This window comes from Hippocampus guttulatus, chromosome 15, assembly GCF_054856545.1.
Source record: "Hippocampus guttulatus isolate MCC_2025c chromosome 15, RoL_Hgut_1.0, whole genome shotgun sequence".
Classification (NCBI taxonomy): Eukaryota; Metazoa; Chordata; class Actinopteri; order Syngnathiformes; family Syngnathidae; genus Hippocampus; species Hippocampus guttulatus.
The window spans coordinates 1,915,379-1,937,466 of NC_141275.1; the positions used below are offsets into that span (position 1 = coordinate 1,915,379).

Here is a 22,088-nt window from a genome sequence, read left to right on the forward strand (position 1 = left end):
GTGGAGAGAAAATAATGCAAATGGTAAGATTTTCATGTCTTCAATTTTTTTTTCAGAAATCAAATGTCGGGGTGAGTCAATCATCTCATCATCATTTGTTGATAAAATAGTGTAATTCTACCCTTTAAGATCTAAATTACACATCACTATGTTTGTTTCATATTAATTACATTATTCTTCATTGTATCCCCTTTAGTGAGTCAGGAGACGAGATTGTGGAATTTTGATTCTGAAGAGTGGGCCACGGTGCCCCAGCCACAACCTACTATAGAATGTGGGACGGCAATTCAAATTAAATTGCCAATGCCTTTGTCAGAATCCAGAGGAAAACTTACTGACCGCATGCATGACCAATCCACACAAATGCTTCAGGGGTCCATCTACAACCCCATCACACAGGAACTAATAGGCAAAGCAAAGGTAAGATTGTAATTTAGTGAATCTCAACACTGCTGTCATAGGAGCAAAAATAATAGAAAATCACTGTACCATATTAACGAAGAGCTTTGTTTCATTCTAACAGCCCCAAATCCACAATTTTCCTGATGCTGGCAGCTTTGTGTGCTCAGTGTGCCACAAGATGTTCCCCCTGCAGCGCATATTGATTCGCCACATGAAGTGTCATAGCTTGATAAAGCGACATCCTTGTCACTTTTGTGGCAAAGGATTTAATGACACTTTTGACCTAAAGAGGCATATGCGAACACACACAGGTGAGGAATGAGTATCTGTAATTTAATACATGCAAAACTGTTTCCATCACTACAAAGCACACACTGTGTTTCCTTCTTTTTTAACATTCTGTATTTTATGCCTGTGAATATTCTCATTCATACAGGCCGTTTTATTTTTAGGGCATTGAATCAATTGCAACTGAATTGTTCAGATTACATGGAAAGTGTCTAAATAGCACATCTGATGAAGCCTGCTCAGATGAGTGATGACATATCATCGAAAACCTGCCACACACTGCACAACGTGGCTAAACCCAACTTGGAGTGGACCATTGCAGAAAAAAATCACGTTTGGTGATGCACACTGAGCGATTTGTTCGTCGAAAAACTGTGATGGAAAACAGTCGTCTTATCCAGGTTTTTGAGGCTCTGCATACAGTATTGTCGACTGTGTCACTTCCTCAACTCGACCATAAAACCATAGCTTGACAGTCAAGGAAGAAGTGGGTTGCTATACAAAGAGAATAAGTGGGTGAAAATAGAATAGAAAATAATTTTATTGTCACTGTCACAGGAACAATGAAAATCAGTTTATCCATCTCACATTTTATAGAGTTAGGGTAAATACAAATTTAAGCCCGCAACACATGCACTTCTAGCTGTCCATCATGTCTGATGATGACACTTGCTCCAAGGGAGGGGAGGATGGGTAGGGGGGTGGGGGTGGGGGGGGGGGGGGGGTCAGCAACTCTGTCGCTGGTGCCACTTCTCGTGGGCATAGAGACCGATTCTTGAGCCGCAGACTCGACCACAGATGGAGCAAGGGAAACCGGATACCAGGGGGGTACCAGCTGCCCGCTGGTGTCGTTGAATGCGTTTCTCGGTTCGTCTGGCTTGGTTAATTTTGTGTATTTCAGAGATTGCAGTAGCACAAGTGATCTGCCAGGTTGGTCTGTTGAGTGCAAGTGTTTCAAGCTGCGTGGGGTTGATGTTGGCTCGCTTTAGGAGGTCCCTGCTGTAGTCCTTGAGGCGCCGCTTTTGGCCCCCAGCAGAACGCTTTGCACCTCTCAGTTGGCCATAGAGGACCTGGCGGGGCAGGCGGTTGTCTGGCATGCGAATGGTGTGTCCAATCCACCGAAGATGTTTTTTCGCCACGGCCGCTTCCATGCAGATGGAATTGGTGCTTTCGAGGATGTCTGTATGGGGAATTCGATCTTCCCAGGACAGGCCAAGGATCTTTTGCAGGCAGCGGATGTGGAAGGCTTCCAAGGTAGTAATGTGCCGGCGATATGGAGTCCATGACTCTGACCCGTAGAGCAGAGTGGAGAGACACACTGCGTTGTACACAGCAATCTTGGTACAGGTCTTCAGGTTTCGGTTTTCAAAGACCCTGCTGCGTAGGCGACCAAAGGATGATGATGCTTTATTAATACGGGTGTGGACTTCAGTGTCAAGGGAACAGTTTGAAGATAAAGTGGAGCCAAGGTAGGTGAAATGGTCCACTACGTTTAGTGGAGTGCCATTAATGTGAAAGCTGGGGGATGTGGAGGTTGGGGTAGCGAGTTGGAACATGACCTCAGTTTTTTTAATGTTGATCTGAAGACCAAAGGATTGGTACAGATTGGAAATGGTGTCGAGGGCGTGCTGCATAGAGTTTGAACTGTGAGCTAATATAGTGCAGTCATCAGCATACTGAAGCTCACAGATCTGACAGATTTTTGTCTTTGTGTGAGCCTGGAGCCGTCTGATGTTGAAGAGGCTTCCGTCTAGGCGGTATTCCATATGGACACCGTCTTCATGTCCCATGCCACGGTGGAAGAGGCACGTGGTGGCAGAGAGGAGGATGTTAAAAAGCACTGGAGCCAAGACACAGCCCTGCTTCACCCCGACTTTCACCTTGAAGAGCTCTGACTGGAGTCCTCCGATGAGCACTCTGGCTTGCATCCCATCATGCAGCTGCTGGAGGATGCTGAGAAACTTGGGTGGGACCCCAAGTTTGGAGAGATGTTTCCAGAGCAACTCACGGTTAATGGTGTCAAAGGCTTTGCTGAGATCGATGAAGGCTATGTACAGGTCCTTTTGATGTTCTCTGCTTTTCTCCATTAGCTGTCTTAAAACAAAGATCATGTCAGTGGTGGATCTAGTCTTCCGGTAGCCACACTGGGTTTCTGGAAGCACACCTTCTGAGATGTGCTCGACTAGCCTGCTGAGCATGATTTTGGCCAAGATCTTTCCTGCGGTGGAGAGGAGAGAGATTCCTCGGCTATTCCCACAGGCTGCTCTGTCCCCTTTCTGCTTATAGATAACAACGATGTTAGCATCCTTCCAATCCTGCGGGACGGTCCCATGTTCCCAGATGTTTTGAATCAGGAGGTGCAGTCGGCGCGTGAGGAGATAACCTCCGTGTTTGAAAACCTCTGCAGGGATGCCATCAGGTCCAGCGCTTTTGTTGTTCTTTAGGCCCGCAATGGCTTGCTGGGTTTCAGAATAGGATGGTGGGGCGTCGAGGCTCATGATTGTTGGCAGGTCTGGAAGATTGTCCAGAATGTGTGGATTGACAGGGTTGGTATGGTTGAGAAGATGTTCAAAGTGGTTTGCCCAACGGGCAAGGATCTCATGGTGGTCCTTGAGGAGTGCAGAGCCATCAGCTGATCGGACTGGAGCAATTGCCCGCTTCTTGGGACCATACAGTGCTTTGATGGCATTGTAGAAGCCCTGGGTGTTGTTACAGTCTGCCAGATTTTGGATCTCATTTGCCTTCTGCACCCACCAGGTGTCCTCCATGATACGGAGTGCTCGCTGGGTCACTGTTCTAACTGCAGAAAAGGTGGCTTTACGGGTGAGAGATGTAGGGCAGGACAGGAGAGCTTTATGGGCCTCATGCTTTGCTTTCAGAAGTGTATGTATCTCGGTTGAGTTGCAGTCAAACCAATCCTGGTGGCGTCTCCTTGACTGGCCAAGCACCTCCGAAGCTGTGCTCTGGATAGCCTGGTGCAGAGCTGGCCAGTCACTTGATTCCTCCGGGATCTTGTCAAGGTTTTCAGCAAGGAGTCGCCGGAGGTTGGCTCTGGTGGTGGGGTTGTTCAATGCTGCACAGTTGAGCCTTTTGTTGGGAGCTGTCCTTGGATGACGGGGTTGAATGCTCATGAGGAGTTTGGATCTGACCATGAGATGGTCAGTCCAACACTCAGCTCCGCGCATGACACGGGTGATGAGGACATCCCGTATGTCCTTTTGACGGACAATCACATAGTCCAGGAGATGCCAGTGTTTGGAGCGGGGATGCTGCCAGGTGGTCTTAAACCTGTTCTTCATTTGGAAAATGGTGTTAGTGATGACCAACTGATGTTCTGCACAGAGAGAGAGGAGCCGAAGGCCGTTGTTGTTCATTTTTCCCACTCCATGCTGGCCAATAACTTTACTCCATACCAGGTGTTCCGTGCCCACCCTAGCATGCACATGCACACACACGCGCACACACACACACACACACAGGCCTATTTACAAAATGTTGTTAAAAGTTATTCACATTTGTGAGAATGTCCATATTGTGGTGTGGTGCACAGATTTATTTATTTTTAATCCGAAAGTATTGCACATATCTTGTTCATTACCATTATATAGCACTTACCTGTAAAGGAGGGTGTTCTAGTTCATACTGTGGGAGATGCATTTCCCTCAATGGCTGCAATCCTGATCATTTTAGATGTCTCCCACTTCCAACACACCTGATCCAAATCATCATCGCATAATCTCACCGCTGATCATTTGAATCAGGTGTGTTGGAGGAGGGAGACATCGAAACCAAGCAGGGTAGGGGCCCTCGAGGACTGGAGTTTGAGGCCCCTGGTCTAGACTTTAATGTTGTGTGGTATTTTCATGGGGAAGGGATGAGAACAGTGACATGTTTGCAATGGGTTGGGTCCTTAATGAGCCCACTGGCTTTTTGCATAAATCTGCTAGTGACTGTGGGTGTCTTTGAAAGTGGGTAGTCTACATCTAATTACCCACACTACATGTTTCTCCTGTCTTTCACAGTACACTGTAAACCCAGTCCAAAAACAATCCATTTTAATAAAGAGAAGTTTATTTTGTTGACCCCTGTGTGGTGGAAGCTTTCGGCAGCCCTGTCGAGGAACTGAAAGAAATTAATAGGGTGTGTGGTCTGGACGGAAGACTCTTGGCAGAAGTTAAATATATCACCGGTCCGCTATTCCTAAAACTTTCTGGTAATCATGTAGTGCAAAAGAGATTTTGTATTATGCCTTGCCGTGAGGCTCCGGTAATTTTACGATTACCTTGATTTAGTCTACATAATCCCAATATTGTATGGGACCGTCCATCCATCAAAAATTGGAGCCAATTTGTCACAAACACTGTTTACAGTCGGTTGAGGGAGAATGTGCACTGGTAGCCAACCGTCTGACTTAAGTAATCAACCTGGACAAGGTCCCTAAAGAATACCATGACCTGAGTAAGGGTTTTAGCATGGATCGCACCCAGTCTTTACCATGGCACAGACCATATGACTGTGCTATAGAACTGCTCTCCAATGCTCAACTTCTAAACTTCAAACTATGTAAGTGTCTCAACTTGAACAGCAGGCTTTGAAAGAATATATTTCAACTTCACCCGCTGTGGGACTAATTCATCCTTCAACATCTCTGGCAGGTGCGGGATTTATTTGGTTTTTTTTTTGTTAAGGACAAGTCCTTGCAACCCTGTTTTCAAGATCACCATAAAAAACATGTATCCACTTCCTTTGTTAGATTCTGCCTTTGTGCTCCTACAATCTGCCACGATTTTTTTCTATACTTGATCTCCGCAGCGCTTCTCATTTGGTAAGAATACGGGAAGGGGATGAGTGGAGAACTGCGTTCAAAACATCTTTTCTGTCACTTTGAATATCTAGCCATGCCATTTGGGCATTAATCAAACTCTGGAAGACGCACCAAGAGTTTTCCTGAGTTTGATTAATGTCCTCAGGACATGCTCCATGTCTTTTGCTTTGTTGACCTCAATGGCATTTTGATCTTTTCTAAAACTGTACAGGAACACAAGCAACACTTATGTATGATCCTCTAACTATTAGAAAACTGACTCTATGTTAAGGCCGACAAGTATAAATTGTTGATACCAAACAGTTTCTGGGATTACTAGTTGAAAAGGGTCAGATCAGAGTCCATCCCTCAAAGACACAGGCGTGGTGGAATGGTATACACCAGAGGTCCCCAACCTTTTTTGCCCCACGGACCAGTTTCACATCAGACAATATTTTCAGGGACCGGCCTTTAAGGCCGGATAGATACAACAATATAATATGACCTGCATGAAAAGTGTGGTATTTTCGAAACATAATAATAAACACGAATCATGACACGAGGAACGTCTTATCTGGCCGCAACATTCTCTGGTCGCTATGGTAATGTTTAAACGTGCCTTCAAAATAAGATACTGTGTCTCTTCAATGGCATCGATCAGCCAAATCCGCGATTTTTTTTCTGAGCGCGGATTCCAACTTCTCCAAGTTGTTGTCCATCTTGCAATGACACTCCAAAACCGCATCCATTTTGCGGTTGAGCTCAGTCACCGCTTGGGTCTGAGTGTTGGACATCCGCACCATGCCATCCATAAAGACCGGCAGCTTCTTCACTTCCAATAAAGCCGCTCCCGTCGGTTGAATTTTGCGATAGATCAGGAAACTGCTAACACCAAACAGCAGCATACCTGTTATCAGAAGGCCGATAATGTAGATGTCTTCCACATCCTCAACGGACAGGATTGACCACCATTCTCCATTTCCTCCAGGGATCTAGGGTGTACCCAGCAGCAAATGTCCCCGAGGGGCAAGTAGGCTCCCCACTGCCTGCTCTTCTCGTCGAGAAATTTTTGACGATGGCATTGAGAGACCAGCCAACCAATTCCATGGTTTGTTTTAGGATGAAAATACGGCAGGAGACTAGGATAGTCAGACAAGGACAGCACATAGACTGAGTGGCGAGCAGGGAAGGGTGAGGGGAGGACAGGAGCAGAGCAAAAAAGTGTCCGCCTTCGTCAAGTGCCAAGCAGAAAAATTTGAAAATAGGTTTTCATTTTTAAAACTGTTGATGTTTGTTATGACTGCCTAAAGCATGGGTGTCCAAACTGGATCATTGAGGGTCACTGTCCTGCCTGTTTTCCATCTCTCCCAGATCGTACTCGTGCTGCTTCAGGCTGGCTGAAAAGCTGATGATTTGAATCAGGTGTGTTGCAGTAGAGAGAGATGTAAAACAGGCAGGACAGCGGCCCTTGAGGACTGGACCTGGACTTGCCTGGACGAAAGGAAATATCAAATACTTTTCTGAACCTGAATATTCAAGCCTTAATAAGCAGTGTTTGAAAATGTTGTCAAAGATATAGTCATTCACTCATTTGTGCAACACAAAATACACTCTTCACAAACATGACCATGGAAATAAAAGCATGACTTTGCATTCCCTGCAGGTATACGCCCCTACAAGTGTGACCTTTGTGAGAAGGCATTCACACAACGTTGCTCTCTGGAGTCCCATATGAGGAAGATTCATGGCATTCACCAGCAGTATGCTTACCGCCAAAGGCGTTCGAAGATCTTTGTGTGTGAAGATTGTGGTTACACAGCAAGTTGCCCCGATGAGTACTTTTTCCATTTAAGACAAAGTCATCCCAGCAGTCCTGCTCTCCACAGGTACTATCACTATTAGGCACAAAACAGCATTTATTTTGCATCTAGAAAGGATGAAACCAGCCCCTATTTGGTGTACTTTTCATTTTATATATAAAAAGAAAATCTCTTGTTTGCAATTTGATATAACCTTACATGCTGACTTAGAAATAAAAATAACAATTATTGCTTGTACTGGAGCCCAATTACTATGTTGGCCATGCAGATATTAACATGCTTACTTTGTTTATAGTTTTTTAAAATTGTTTTATTTATATTTAGCATAAATTCACATCCATCTTTCTAATAAGTTTTAATGTATATGAATTGTTTTGTGAATTTAGACTACGACATACAGTTTATTTGATGAGCCTTTGACTTCAGATTTTAAAAATCCATTTCAATGAGCATAAATTTGAGGGAGGAAAAGCTTTTGTGTGCTTTATTTGTTGTGTTTTGCCATTTAAAGGATGGTTTTAATTAAACTTTACAGTGACGATAGCAGAATACCCCATTGTAAAATAAGGAGCCTCTGTTGTCATAGCAAGTTTTTCCTAACAAGCTGTAATTTTTCCATTCATCCATCCATCCATTTCTACCGCTTATTCAGGGTCGGGTCGCGGGGGAAGCAGCTTGAGCAGAGAAGCCCAGACTTCCCTCTCCCGAGCTACTGCTACCAGCTCTACCCGGCGTTCCCAGGCCAGCTACGAGAGAGTCTCTCCAGCGGGTCCTGGGTTGTCCCCGGGGCCTCCTGCTGACTCTCCAAAGAACTCCCCAAGCGACACAGTCGAATGCTTTCGCCAAGTCCATAAAGCACATGTAGATTGGTTGGACGAGCTCCCATGTATCCTCGAGGACCCTGCGAAGGGTGTAGAGCTGGTCCACTGTTCTACGGCCGGGACTAAAAACACACTACTCCTCCTGAATCTGAGACATGACTTCCCGACTGACCCTCCTCTTCAGCACCCCTGAATAGACCAGGGAGGCTGAGGAGTGTGACTCCTATGTAGTTGGAACATCCTCCGATTCCTCTTCTTTAAAGCCAATCCAGAGCCACTCTCCTCGATGACCATGGTATGTTTCAGAGGCGTGACAACCAGGGAAACCCAACAAAATCCATAACCTTGAGGAACTCTGGGCGGATCTCATCCACCCCTGGGGCTTTGCCACAGAGGAGCTTTTTAATCACGTCAGTGACTTCAACCTCAGAGATAGGAGAGCCCACCTCAGAGTCCTCACACTGCTTCCTCTAAGGAAGGTGTGTTGGTGTAGTTGAGGAGGTCTTTTCGAAGTACTCTGTCCACCGCCTCACAACATCCCGAATGGAGGTCAGCAGCTCTGACACAGATTCCCCATCCTGAGACGTCGGATTGTGGACCAGAATTTCCTCGAAGCCGTCCAGAAGTCGGCTTCCATGGCCTCACCGAACTCTTCCCATGCCTGAATTTTTGCTTTGATGACCGCTGAAGCTGCTTTCCACTTGGCCAGCCGGTACCCATCAGCTGCCTCTGGAGTCCCACAGGCCATAAAGGCCTGATAGTACTCCTCCTTCAGCTTGACGGCATCCCTTAGTGCAGGTGTCCACCAGCAAGTTTGGGGGTTGCCGCCACGACGGGCACGACCACTTAATGGCCACAATTCCGATTGGCCGCCTCAACAATAGAGGCGTGGAATATGGTCCACTCTGACTCAATATTCCCCCGCCTCCCCAGGACGGGGGAAAAGCGCTGCCGGAGGTAGGAGTTGAAACTCCTTTTGAAATTGTATTCTGCAAGATGCTCTCAACAAACCCTCACAATACATTTGGGTCTGCCAGGTTGGACCGGCATTTTCCTCCACTATCAGAGCCAACTCACCACCGGGTTGTGATCAGTTGACAGCTCCACCCCTCTCTTTCCCCGAGTATCCTAAACATGCGGCCGCAAATCTGATGATACGACCACAAACTCAATCATCAAACTGTGGCCAAGGGTGTCCTGGTGACAACGCCACATCTGGACACCCTTATGTTTGAACATGGTGTTCGTTATGGACAATCCGTGATGAGCACAGAAGTCCAGTAACAAAACACCACTCGCGTGCTGATTGGAGGGGGCCGTTCCTCCCAATCACACACTTCCAGGCCTTACTGTCATTGCCCATATGAGCATTCAAGTCCCCTAGCAGAATGACGGAGTCCCCAGGGGGAGTGCTCTCCAGCACACTCTCCAAGAACTCCAAAAAGAGTGAGTACTCTGAGGTGCTGTTTGGTGCATAGGCACAAACATCCCTGTTCTGACGAGGTTTGGAAATGAACCAGATAGTGTGCGGATCCCACAAACACAAGCTCAGACAAACTACGGTAAAAAAATATTTATTTACAGAAAAACAAAGTGTAAACAGAAATCGCTGGCAACAAAGAGCTAGGAAACCAAATATGAACATAAAACACATGCTCAAGGCAAGGTAAATTTGACACCCAAAAATACACAAAACAAAATGGCAAGTCTAAACACACGAAACTTAAATCAGCCGAGAATGACAGGAAAACCAAAATATTTGCACAAAAGAATCGATCGGAACAACAGCGACTCGGAACGTGAACATGAGGTCTATAAAATAACACTTGAGCATAACGCCAAGCTAAGTCCATAATCCAATGAGGTAAGTAGCAGTCAGAGTCCTGATATATCTTGGCAAACAGTGCTTTGCCATGGCAACAGCTTTTTGCAAAACGTCACAAACTTCGACTCATAATAAATGTAAAATATTGACAAGATATGATCATGTGGGTCAAGTTATAGCAGCTGAAAAGTTACAGCATCTTTTGTTTTCAAGGCAATACCAAAATTTTAAGGAAATGCAAAATGCCAAACACTTAATGCCAAAACGTAAAACTACTGGCAGCTAACACTACAACAGAGCTTTTTCAAATCAAAAAAGATGACAAAGTCCCATCATCATCCTTGACAAACAAGCACACACATGCACACAAACACCCCCCCCCCCCCAAAGTTCACCGTTCATAAAAAGTTCATGCAAAGTTCATGCAATGTCCGTGCATCAGTGCAGTGTTTTTCTTGCAATAAACTTATTTTGCAATCAAAGTGCCCTTTTTTGTGTTGTAATGTTATTTAGTAGGAAATCATTGAGATATTTGAGGTATCACAAATGCAAAAAATATATATTATAGCATCAAAGGGAAAGTTCTGTTTGAAATGCATCCTTTCACAAAAAGCTCTGTCATAATTTATCTTGAAAACGTGGATTTTCAAGAAACTTACCAATGTTCAGCTGCTGTTTACTAATGAATGATACAAGGCAGAAGTGTACTTTCTTTCCTGATGAAAGAAAAGGGTAAAAGCTTTCGTTTGGTAGGTTACATGCTTATGTAGCTACAAAAATCAAATTTCTGTAGGCCTTCAAAGATTTGTCGAAACGTTTGAGAAAGGCTCTCCCACTTTGAGAAAAACAGCCAGCATTAAATGAGTTAAAATGCTTCCTTTTAGGCTGAGCATATGGCTCCAAGAGTCAACTCCCCCTAAAAATGTAGTGAAGAAAATCAGCCTGTAATAATAATAATTTCTACAATCAACAATAGGGACCTTGCAGTGGTTCCTGGTCGGGCCCTACCAGTAATAACAATAATAATTTCTACAAAAACAGTAGGAACCTCGCAGCGGCCGCTATATTGAATCTAATAATAATTAATTCCTACAAAACAATAATTCCTACGTACCCCAGAGTGGTTGCTGGTGGGGCCCGAATAATTTCTACAAAAACAATAGGGACCTCGCAGCCGTCGTTGTTCAGGCCCCAATAAGAAAAGAATAATTCCTAAAAAAATAAGTGGTCACTGGTCGGGTTCTAACTAGAGCTGCAACCAGCTATTAAGGGCCCTTGCAGCCTGTGCCACTTTGGTGTACCGGAACACTGGAATTTTTTTGAAAATGGCACAGTAAACCTAAAACCTTTTTTTTTCACGTTTAAACTTTAATTTGTGGTCACTTCTCAGGGTCTCTTTTCTTTTTTTAATACACATTCAAATTAAAGACACAGAGTCAAAAAGCTGAATTTAGGTTATTTTATTTTTAACTATTTTGATGAGGCACTCACCTTTTGAATACAGAAATTGTCATATCAAAACTATACATAATTTTCATTTTTAATAATTCCTCACAGATTTGGCTGATAACAGAAGGCCCCTTCATCTTGAAATTTGACAAATTATTATTACCGGTACTGCTATGTTTTTTTTTAACAATCTTGTTCAATTTCTCAAGTTGCTTTGAAGATGCTGGCTCTGTAGTACTGCAGCTCTTTTATGCTCTCCCGGATGTCCTCCAAAGCTCTAAAAGAGAAAACAAAATCTGTTTCTGCCTAGTGAATGATTCTCACAAGACTCAACCTTCTTTGATCCAGGACACCCAAATATTTTCACACGTCACCCGAAAAAAGGGAAGTACACAACTCTCACTGAGCGAGCAGACGGCGATGGGACCACAATACTTCTTTTACATTTCCAGAAACAAATAAATGTTGGGTTTGTCTCTCTGGAACAGAGCTGTGATTAGACTTTCAAGAAGGCGGACAGTGCACTGATGTGTGCGGAGACGCTCTTGATACTTCGGCTTTATTGTCTGTTTTTAATGATTGGTGCTTTATTGACAGACTCTGCATTAGTGTATGACCTCCACTCCTTTTTGAACTTGCAACACAACATTGGAGGTTCGCGTGCATTTGAACACGGTTGGGAGAAGACGTTGCATCCATTCCTGGCTCACATCCCAGTGAAGGGATGGGTATTGGTTTCCAATTGTTTTGAATATTGGTGGGGGTTTTGTTGACTTCTTAATACTCTTGGCTTTTGACTGGTTTCATTGGAAAACCAAAAAAGAAAGTTTGGATAAATAAGTAAATAAGTCAGTATGCTTAAAAAAAAATCCCAAACTTATCAATGTATATCAACATTAGCAGCCTGATACACCCGCTCTGCAAGAAGGAGACGTACCGGCACTCGTTCCTGCCGACTGCTGTCAGGCTATTGAATAGGCAGACCTGAAAACCTGGACTCCCCTCCACTCACCTATTTTTAATATGCTTATATCTATATTTCATAATGTACAGTATATTTATTTATATACTTTTTGTTCTTCTACTTCTCCCTTTCATAATTTTGCTGCTGTAAATTGGGAATTTCTCCATTGTGAGACAAATAAAAGTTTTCTTATCTAATCTTAAATAGTCTATATCAGTGGTCCCGAGGCCGCTGACCGGTTCGTGGGTCATTTGGTACCAGGCCGCACAGACAGATTAAATAACTTGCATTATTTACGTTTTATTCATTTCTGAATCTGAAATTTTTATTATTTTGAAAAATTACCAGATTCTCTGTTACATCTGTCTATAGTATGTCAGTCTTGACGCAGGTCAAGGCGCGCTTCTCGGTCACGGGATAGATTACCGCTAAAATGAAACCCAGGAGCTCGCAAAATGAGGAAAAAAACGTCTTTGCAAAGTTTCTTTGTGAAGGGGAAAAGGCCCAGCCAGGAGACAGAAGTGAAGCCAAAGACTTTCAAGAAGAAAATCCAGGGAAAACCAACAAAATCCATAACCTTGAGGAACTCTGGGCAGATCTCATCCACCCCTGGGGCTTTGCCACAGAGGAGCTTTTTAATCACGTCAGTGACTTCAACCTCAGAGATAGGTTGAAGTCACTGAAAACGGACAGGATCAGGAGTCCTACTTAAAATACAGATTTATCTCAACGGGAGATTCCCACATACCAAGCCCACTGTGCATAATATGCAGCAATGGTGAGTCATATTTTTCATGCGCTTTGTATTTGCGATTTATCTTATTTTGAAGCCAGGTTTAAATATTATCATAGTGACCAGAAAGTGTTGCGGCCAGACTGGACTCATGTAATGATTCGTGTTTATTATGTTTTGAAAATACCACAGTTTTCATGCTGGTCATATCATGGCATACCGTTGTATTGATCCGGATCCGGCCGGTCCGTGAAAATTGTCTGACATTAAAAAAAATGTGGTGTGTATATTTAGTAACTGAACTATAACTATTCCTTTTGATGTGAGTAGTCATAGCTGAGGATAATGTGGGTATTAGCCTTCAAGCTCCAAACTAATGACACTTTTTACCCAGAACAATATTCACTATCCATCCATCCATTTTCCGAACCGCTTGATCCTCACTAGGGTTGCGGGGGGTGCCGGAGCCTATCCCAGCTGTCTTCGGGCAGTAGGCGGGAGACACCCTGAATCAGTTGCCAGCCAATCGCAGGGCACACAGAGACGAACAACCATCCACGCCCACACTCACACCTAGGGACAATTTAGAGCGTCCAATCAGCCTGCCATGCATGTTTTTGGAATGTGGGAGGAAACCGGAGCACCCGGAGAAAACCCACGCAGGCCCGGGGAGAACATGCAAACTCCACACAGGGAAGCCGGAGCTGGAATCGAACCCGGTACCTCTGCACTGTGAAGCCGACGTGCTAACCACTGGACTACCGGGCCGCCTTCAATATTCACTACTTACCCTTTAAGTGACTTGTTGAGGGCTGTTTGATTTAAAATAAAAAAATGTTGAGTTTTCATTTCACAATAAGTACTGTCACCTTTCAATTTTCTAATCTTCGAGAAATAAAACTAAGACTAGTAAAAATGAAACTAAAACAAAGCAAATCCAGCAAAAAGACAAACAACCAAATCACTCTCAAAACTAACTGACAAAATAAAATAAAAACAAACAATGAAAAATATAAAACTATTCTAAAAACCCTGGTTCGTGAGTGAGTCAGTCAGTGGACGAATGAGTGAGTGCGCGAGCGAGCCAGTCAGTCAGTCAGTCTTAATGGAAGCTTGACGCAGAAGCCAACAGTATGGGACCCTTCAAATAAAAGTTGAGCATTGGTATTACCGTATTTTCCGCACTATAAGGCGAACCTAAAAGTAAAAAATTCAATTTTCTCAAAAGCCAACAGTGCGCCATATAATCCGATGCGCTTTATATAAAGAGACTGTAACTCTCTTCATCTTCCCCATTGAGTTGTTTCCCCTTGTAGTGTTCCTCTGCCATCTAGTGGTGATTATTAGCAGGAACCAATTGTAACCTAAAACAGTTCTGCCCGACACTAATTGACATGTGTATTCGCCAACACACACTCAAAGAGACAACTACATTTCGAGCTCTTTGCAGCCATAATGAAATGAAGGAGACAAGCAAGACTTCTTAGGATATTTAGCCCCACGTAGATGTGAGCCCACGAGGTTTGTGTGCCTTTTTGTTGAATCAATTGTCTTCATAACTTTTGTTTTTCATTTATTGTTTTATAATGCCATTTGTATCTACATGTTTCATGTCGGCGTTTGTGACCACCTCTAATGGCTTTGTTACTAGTATTTAAGTGCTTTATAGTGCAGAAAATACAGGATTTATTGACAAATTTATGGCACAGCACAAGAACACTTGGATTAAATGACTAGAGGTGTCAAATGATCGCGTTAATTGCAAATAATTAATTACGTCCATATTTAGGGCGTTATGTTTTTTTTTTTAATCGCGTGAATCTAAATTTTAATCTCTAACTTTATTGTTTCTGTAGGCAGGTTGCCTTTTTCTAATATCACTTTGTATGTGTTGGCTTCCTATGTTCGAGTTGTTGAGAGTGGGAAAACAACTGTCAGTCACAGCCTGAAGCGGGCATTTATAGGCTGTCATTATGTTTAGGGCTTGTTTAGCATAAACTGATTGGTTCCCATTGGAAATGGGCGGTGTAAAGTAAGCAGCAGCGAGGAGAGGTGAAAATGGAGGGGCATGTGAGAGCTCTCGGCACAATGAATGGACAATTTGCATTCCAAAAACGCCCTGACAGCCCTATTGATAAAGTTAGAGTGTTGTGTCTAAATTGGAAGGAGTTTGCTGACCACAGAAGCAGGTCAAGTTTAGCCTCCCACATCAATGCAAAGCACCCAGTCAAATAGCACAAATGTGATATTCCCCCTGGTGGTCGAAACTAAAAATTGCAAGTAGGATTTGGGATTACAGTAGTCTCAAATACAGCAGAAAGTAAATGCCTTGGACTGTATCTGTTCAAGTCTGTTTAAAAACAATAAAATACTTTATAAAACCCCTTTTTTGTGATGTGAATCTTTTGATCTGCCTCAATGCTCAATACTGCAATGAATTTAAAACGAAAATAGGGGTTTTCTCAGCAACTTTTAGATGAGATTAAAATATAGATCAATTAGATCAATTAATTAAAGATCATAATTAATTAATCTACAACCACTTGTATCTCTTGACAGCACTATAAATGACAACTGTAAGACTTGAACGACCGTGAGTTAATAAATCTTTACCTGTGGCTTGCTTTCTTGCATGGCACCATCTCATATTCCACTGGAAACCACCTCCTAAATGTACCCCCCCCCCCAAAAAAAAATCTTGTCACACACCAAGCCATACAAAGAGTCTTGTCTATAATTACTATGACTGGGTTTCCTGACAAATAACACTAATAATAGAGGTAAACTGTTCTGGTTAGGGTTAGGTTGGCAACAAACAATATTTCAAAATGTGTTTGTTTCATGCAGATCATGCCAAGCTATTGAAATTAACTGAGTGTGGAATAGTATGTGCTTGTATATACAGTGTCTTGCAAAAGGTATTGAACTTTTTGATCTTTTGCCACATTCCATCCATTGATGACGTGGTTCAAATTACAACAGCTTTTGTATTCAGGGTGAAGCCGACTTTTAAAGTAAATTCTAAATGTTGGACTTCCCATTAGATTTAGCATATGGTTGGTTCCCAGGTACTTTTTTGTTACATATAACAAATTTTTGTAGATGGAGGTGAAACATACAACAGGAACTGCATTTAAAAATAATTCTAGGGGGCACTAGTGAGCCAAATTTAAAAGAGTACACAAAAAACTAATACAATATTGGTGATTTCGCCAGACCTGATGTGTGCTAAGTTTCATGAGTTTCTGTGCATATTTAGAGAATCACAATTAAAGTTGCTTTCTTGGTGAACTGTGTATTTCCACGGCAACAGTGTTTCGTGAAAATTCATAAACTTCATGTTTTATCAACATGACGGCCTAAACACTCTTCCGAACAATATAAAGTAGATGTGGGTATCCCCCCTCTGGTCCCCCAAGAGGGAAATGTCAAAGAATAAAACATTTATTTCTTGTAGCCAGTAGGTGGTGCTACTTAAATCAACGAAGTGAAATTTGGAGAAGATAGGGTCATCATCGTTCCTCCTGGCTTTTCCCTGCGATGTGACTTGATCTGCTGTGCGCTGAATGGACTGGCAGCACGCCGGTCGGGCCGCGTCGCGCTCCCCCCCATCCATCCGCCCCATTCATTACATGTTATGTCTTGTGACTTGTTGTAACTGTCATATGCTTGATGTGCAGGGTAATTTTTTTTCTTCTAGACTAAAATTATCCTCAGAAGAGGATAGTTCGAGCATGGTTTTTTTCCCCCCTCTCCTTCCCTAGTGTTTACTTTTCTCAACTAAGATCTCGGGGCGCTTTACATAGCGAGTACCGACAGGCCCTTTGCACTGTATCCCATGTTCGTCATTGTTTTTCATGTTTCTTGTGCAGAGCGTGCCTGTTAAGTGAAATTTCGTTGCACGAATGTGTAATGACAATAAAGCAATCCAATCTGTGTCAAGTTACAGCAATGTTTATATTCACGGTTAATCATAAGACCTTGGAGCACGGTAAGGGCACACCTTTTGCGAAAAGTTACAATGAACGGTGTAGATCATGATCGACAACTTGAAGCTTTTTTGGCAGATTATTTAGTTGGATTAATTCAACAGGCTCCATGCAGTATGTGAAAATGTAAAAACAATGACATTTCTCGTCAGCACTAGGTAACATATGGGTAACAGAATTTTATCACATAGATCTCTTCAGGACGCGACTATATACATGTCAAGTTTGGGATTTTTTTTGGAGAGCAAGTGGAGGGGACTAAGCAAAAAGCATTCCTCCTTTGTGGCAAAAATAATTGAATATTAGATGCAAATTTTGATGCCCCGTCCCCATCATATAGTATTTCGGGAAAAAAATAAAAATCCCCAAATTGTTGTGCCAGGTGTGAAGATTTCAAACTTCAAAGTTTGAAGTCAGTCGGATGAATCCTCTAAGACAAGTGCACAGAAGTATGACTCCTTTAAATGTGCAAAAATTGGCCTAATGTTCATTCATAGCTCACTTCCTGTTTAAAATTCATAGCTCACTTCCTGTCAATTGAAACAATGGTTGTAAAGGACTTTTTGGTACATTTAAGGTTAAGGGTGCTAAACGTGCCTGACAATTTTCATAGGCATTGGTAAAACGTGCCGTAAATTTTTCTACTCTAGGTGGCGCTGCAGACCCATTTTTTCATCATTTATGACAACTTTAAAATATATATTTTTTTACCTGGGATGATGAGTGTGCAAATTTTATTTAATTCTTATGCATGGTAAAGTCCCCAAAAATGTGAATCATTTTGATAAAATATGACCTCTATTAAAGACCGAAAATGAGGCAATAATTTTTGCAATAAATGGGTGATTTGATACCAGCTTGTAATTACAGAGACTGTCTGGATCGAGGTTTGGTCGGTTAAGTATGGGTTGAATAACAGCAGTCCGAAAATTACGAGCGAGTGAAAAATGTATAAATTACACAGACGCTCTCCAATTTACGAATGAAATATGTTTCGAACGGCCGTTCATTAGTTGAATTTGTTGAGTTGTTATAGGGCATTCATTAGAAGGGAACATATATTTTCTCAAGCTGATTGATCAGGAATGGAAAAAGAAAGAAGAGTTTCATTTTTTTTTGTTTTGGTAGCCTGCATGTTTATATCGCAATAGAACACAATAATCTGTGGGTTTTGCAAATCTGTCAAAATCCAGTAAAACGGATGGGATTGAGATATTTGCACCAGTGAAAATGGGTGAGTTAATAAAGGCAGCACACCCAAGTTTGGGAGGATTTAGTGACACTCGTATTTTCATATTAAGACATCTTTTCAAGGATCAAAATAAAAACTAAGAAAAGCAAAAAAATTTTTTTTGAATTAATAAAAAATGAATAAGATTCAACAAGGAGTTGCCGTTTGGTGTATTCCAATATGTAGTACTGATGACTGTAATGACACTGCAGTGTCATGGTGTTTGTTATTCTAGGATGAATAAAGTGGATTTAAAATCTGGCCATGAATTTTCACTTTGTGCCCACTCCCCTCAGCGCTGATATGGATCTGTGAGACCAGAATCACCATCATGGTACCCGCGAGACCCTCAGACAGAGTAGCCCATGGGCCTGTTCTGAAAATTGCTCACAAGTCATCGGACATTGTGATTTTCGAGGAATTTTGTCAAAGTGATCATTTGAAAATGCAAACGCAGGCAGAGATTACATGTTGCAATTTTAAAACAATTCTGGCATGGTCATTGTTAAACAAAAGCATCTGACCTGCAAAGCTCCTTAATTGTACTGACATCAATTATTCTGTAGTGGAGGTGATTCATGAACTGTGGCATATATTTGTCCAGGAATCTTTTGTCTGCATGCACAGAATTTCCTGCACATAAAAAGAATAATGGACATTATTGTCAGAGGACAATGGATGATAATGCTTGGCTGCGACAAAAAAAATAAAATAAAAAAGGAACTCACCCGCTAGGGGACATTGTCCAGGTGGAGTGTGTTGTCTGACAAAGGAAAGAAATTCATCCTCTGCTTGTTCCAGTGTGATTTTACTCTGCCGTACTGCTTCAGTCAATCCTGACTGAAAAAAATATGACTTACTCACTGCAGTTTGAACATCAAATATCTTTAGTTTGTAGTGTATTCATCTCAACTCAACTTTATTTAAATAGCGCTTTCACAACAGCTGCAGCTGTAACAAATTACTGAATTTTACCAGCTTCCGGAATCTTCCGGGTGGCCTCACAGTGTTCAGCCGAGACACGAACAAATGAACTTTTTGGAGTTTTTTTTTTTTGAAGCAGTGAACTGTTGATTTTTACCAGTTTTGACTACACCACTGCTTGGATACCAGCAGGGTTCTTGGCAGCTCGTCTAATCAAATTGCCTTTGTTCACCGGGCAATTAAAAATGACTAGGATGAGACAATCAGAGATCACAAAGAAGAACAGAGCTAGGACTTGTGATCTTGCCAGAAAGATGATTCGGCATAGAGTAATTATCCCTGTTAAGGGCATTGACGAGAGGTTAAGCAGATTATTCTGATTGGCTGCAGGCTGCAAAGAACAAGTGGTGATCTCTTTTTTTTTTGTGACAAAGTTCGATCACACACTTTTCCAAGGAAATCGGCCGATCGCCAACAGTGGTCGATTCATCGGAGCACCACGAAGTGTTCGAGTACAGTATTAGCTTTAAATGTTTTGATGATATGATGTAATTTTCGGTCATGTTTGTGTTACTGTACATTGTGTGAATAATGCACTGAATCTTGGTTTGAGGAAAATTGTGAATAGAATCGAAGCGCATAATCGGTTAGAAAAATTGCAATTCAATCTTTTCCTCAAATCATTCAGCGCAAGTCTATGATCAGTCGTACATATAAAGTAGTCCGACTCTAGAGGTTTTACTGCTGGGACAACACTACAGAGCCATAATAGCTTACCTTGCCATGATGCTCTGTGCACCACTTTGACATGGATTCCAGTATTTCATTGGACTGTGCTATAATCAAATTGGGCCCCTGCCAAGAGAGTTTCGATTGGAAGATAATTATAACAGTCAAAATATTAATACAGTAAAAAAAAAAAAAAAAAACGTAAAGTACTTCAGCCAAAATGTTCAAGTTGGAGTCTGTAATTATGCATGCCATTTCCATTATCTTGTCATTTTCAATGTCCAAGCCTGTCAGCTGTAAAAAAAAAAAAAAAGAGGATGTGAGCATTAATATGTATGAATTATTACATCCACGTGGCAGATGATATGCAGACAATATAACTGTATACTGTACAGACGTCCACATCGAGCATATCTGTCTCTCTCCAGATGGGCAGCCCACCACGAGGAGTAGCACAATGGCCACTCAAATGATGAGAAGTCAACCCATACTTATTTGTCATTGAGGTATGTTTTCATACATTACAGTACTAGAAGTGCTATTTTTCTCATTAGCTTTTTCATTCATTTCATGATTTCGGATCCAAATGATTCGAGTTAATAGTATTGATGGGTAAAAAGCCTCCTGAACCACTGGGGTTTGCTTCGTCTTAAGGTTCTTTCCTAAATGCTTCATTCATTTTAGCTCTATACTCACACCTGCTGTACAATGTCAAGTACAGCAGATGAAAGCTTGAAATGCTTTTCAGTATTATGAATGTCTCAATATAGTGAATTTAAGCTTCATGAATTAGTGAGGCTTTCCAGCCAACTGGTTTGCACGTGGCTTTAATAGGTACCATTACTACTTATAAATGTGTTTATGTACTGTAGAAATTTTTTCTACATTCGAAGATACAAATAAACCATCATTTATGATAAAATGACAATTTATCTTCAAAACACTGTAGTGAATAAATATAATTAAATTTTAGAGGCAAAAACAGTTTCTTCCACTTGGTGCTCTATGCTTGATTTATGAAGACAAGTTTGCTCTTTTTTGGGGAGGTTATGAATGTGGAGATGGGATTCAGATGATCTGAAGTGCAGAGCTGGATATACTCTGAGATAGAAGTTGTTGGCTACGCTAAAAACTTTTTTTAAAAACAAATATTTGCTCTAACATCTTTAGCAGAAAGCAGATGACATTAACTGGACAATACAAACAACATATAATTGCTTTCTTGACTGACTTTAGTGTGTTTCAAAAAGTTGAAGAATTTTTAAGTGGCCCTTTCACCCTTCCATTTTTCTGTATGCGGCCCTCAAACGAAAAAGTTTGGACCCCCCTGTGCATCGATACACAGTCCGAATGGAAGCTTCATTTGGCACACGCCCACTTTTGAGACACGCTGTGCTTCATTTGGCCCATCACGAGTTATGAGCTAGGTCTCGAATCTAATTGTCAAATCTCCACTTATAGGAACCACGTAAGTAAAATTATAAATATGTATCAACCCTGAGAGTCCACACCCTGGAAGTATTTACTTGCTGCAGTTCCTCAGATGTCCAAGTATATACGGTATGATTAGGAACCTCTGGCTTCAACGTCCACTGACACTCAACAACACACACCATTGAAAGAAATAATGATAATATTGTTAGATCGCATAATGCCGCTCGCTAAAGTCATGGATTGCCGAATCAGCAGCGGTTAACACTTCACTGGTCTTTGAGAAGTTGACTAAATAGAATGTTGTGACTTGCCTCAAGATCCACCCACACTATATTTTGAGACAATGCGGCGTTCATGTTCTTGCTTCAACAACCAACGAATTGGAAAACCAAGATTAAACACGTCGCTAAAATTATTGTTGAAGAAAAAAATGATGGAAACATCTGTCTTCGCCGGGAAGCACGATCTGTGCCGCCTGAAGAATGTGAGGCGCGCATGCGCAGAAGGTCGGCCATCTTTGCTCAATAACTACGGCGCCTACACGATGCCAAAATACTTGTATTTACGTAATCCGGAACAATCCTCGTTGCGCGTTCGTAAAAACATTTATACGAAACGGACACACTGATCGACGACGTGCCTTCACCCCTTTTATATGGCTGACTACGTCATATA

General features: G+C 42.1%; 2 protein-coding genes across 4 annotated transcripts; one reads left to right on the forward strand and one right to left on the reverse strand.

Annotated features, from left to right (window-relative positions):
* The first annotated feature begins 342 nt into the window (after positions 1–342).
* LOC147193442 (putative transcription factor Ovo-like 1) lies at positions 343–7,474 on the forward strand. Its single transcript, XM_086131635.1, is given in 3 exon segments — positions 343–420; positions 524–713; positions 7,158–7,474. Coding segments are annotated over 3 exon segments (585 nt in total).
* Positions 7,475–11,405: 3,931 nt separating this feature from the next.
* rexo2 (RNA exonuclease 2) lies at positions 11,406–21,878 on the reverse strand. 3 transcript variants are annotated; one of them, XM_086131216.1, is made up of 7 exons: positions 21,725–21,878; positions 20,190–20,273; positions 20,028–20,105; positions 19,055–19,166; positions 18,851–18,959; positions 15,720–15,773; positions 11,406–11,686 (listed from the first exon to the last, which is right to left on the reverse strand). In XM_086131216.1, the coding sequence occupies exons 1-7, from the start codon at positions 21,767–21,769 to the stop codon at positions 11,614–11,616; spliced, it is 555 nt and encodes a 184-aa protein (XP_085987342.1). In that variant the 5' UTR covers positions 21,770–21,878; the 3' UTR covers positions 11,406–11,613. The 3 variants fall into 3 exon arrangements, with proteins under 3 accessions (XP_085987342.1, XP_085987341.1, XP_085987343.1); XM_086131215.1 differs by lacking the exon at positions 21,725–21,878 and adding an exon at positions 21,506–21,656; XM_086131217.1 differs by having other exon boundaries at positions 20,028–20,273; positions 21,725–21,769.
* Between the last annotated feature and the right edge of the window lie 210 nt (positions 21,879–22,088).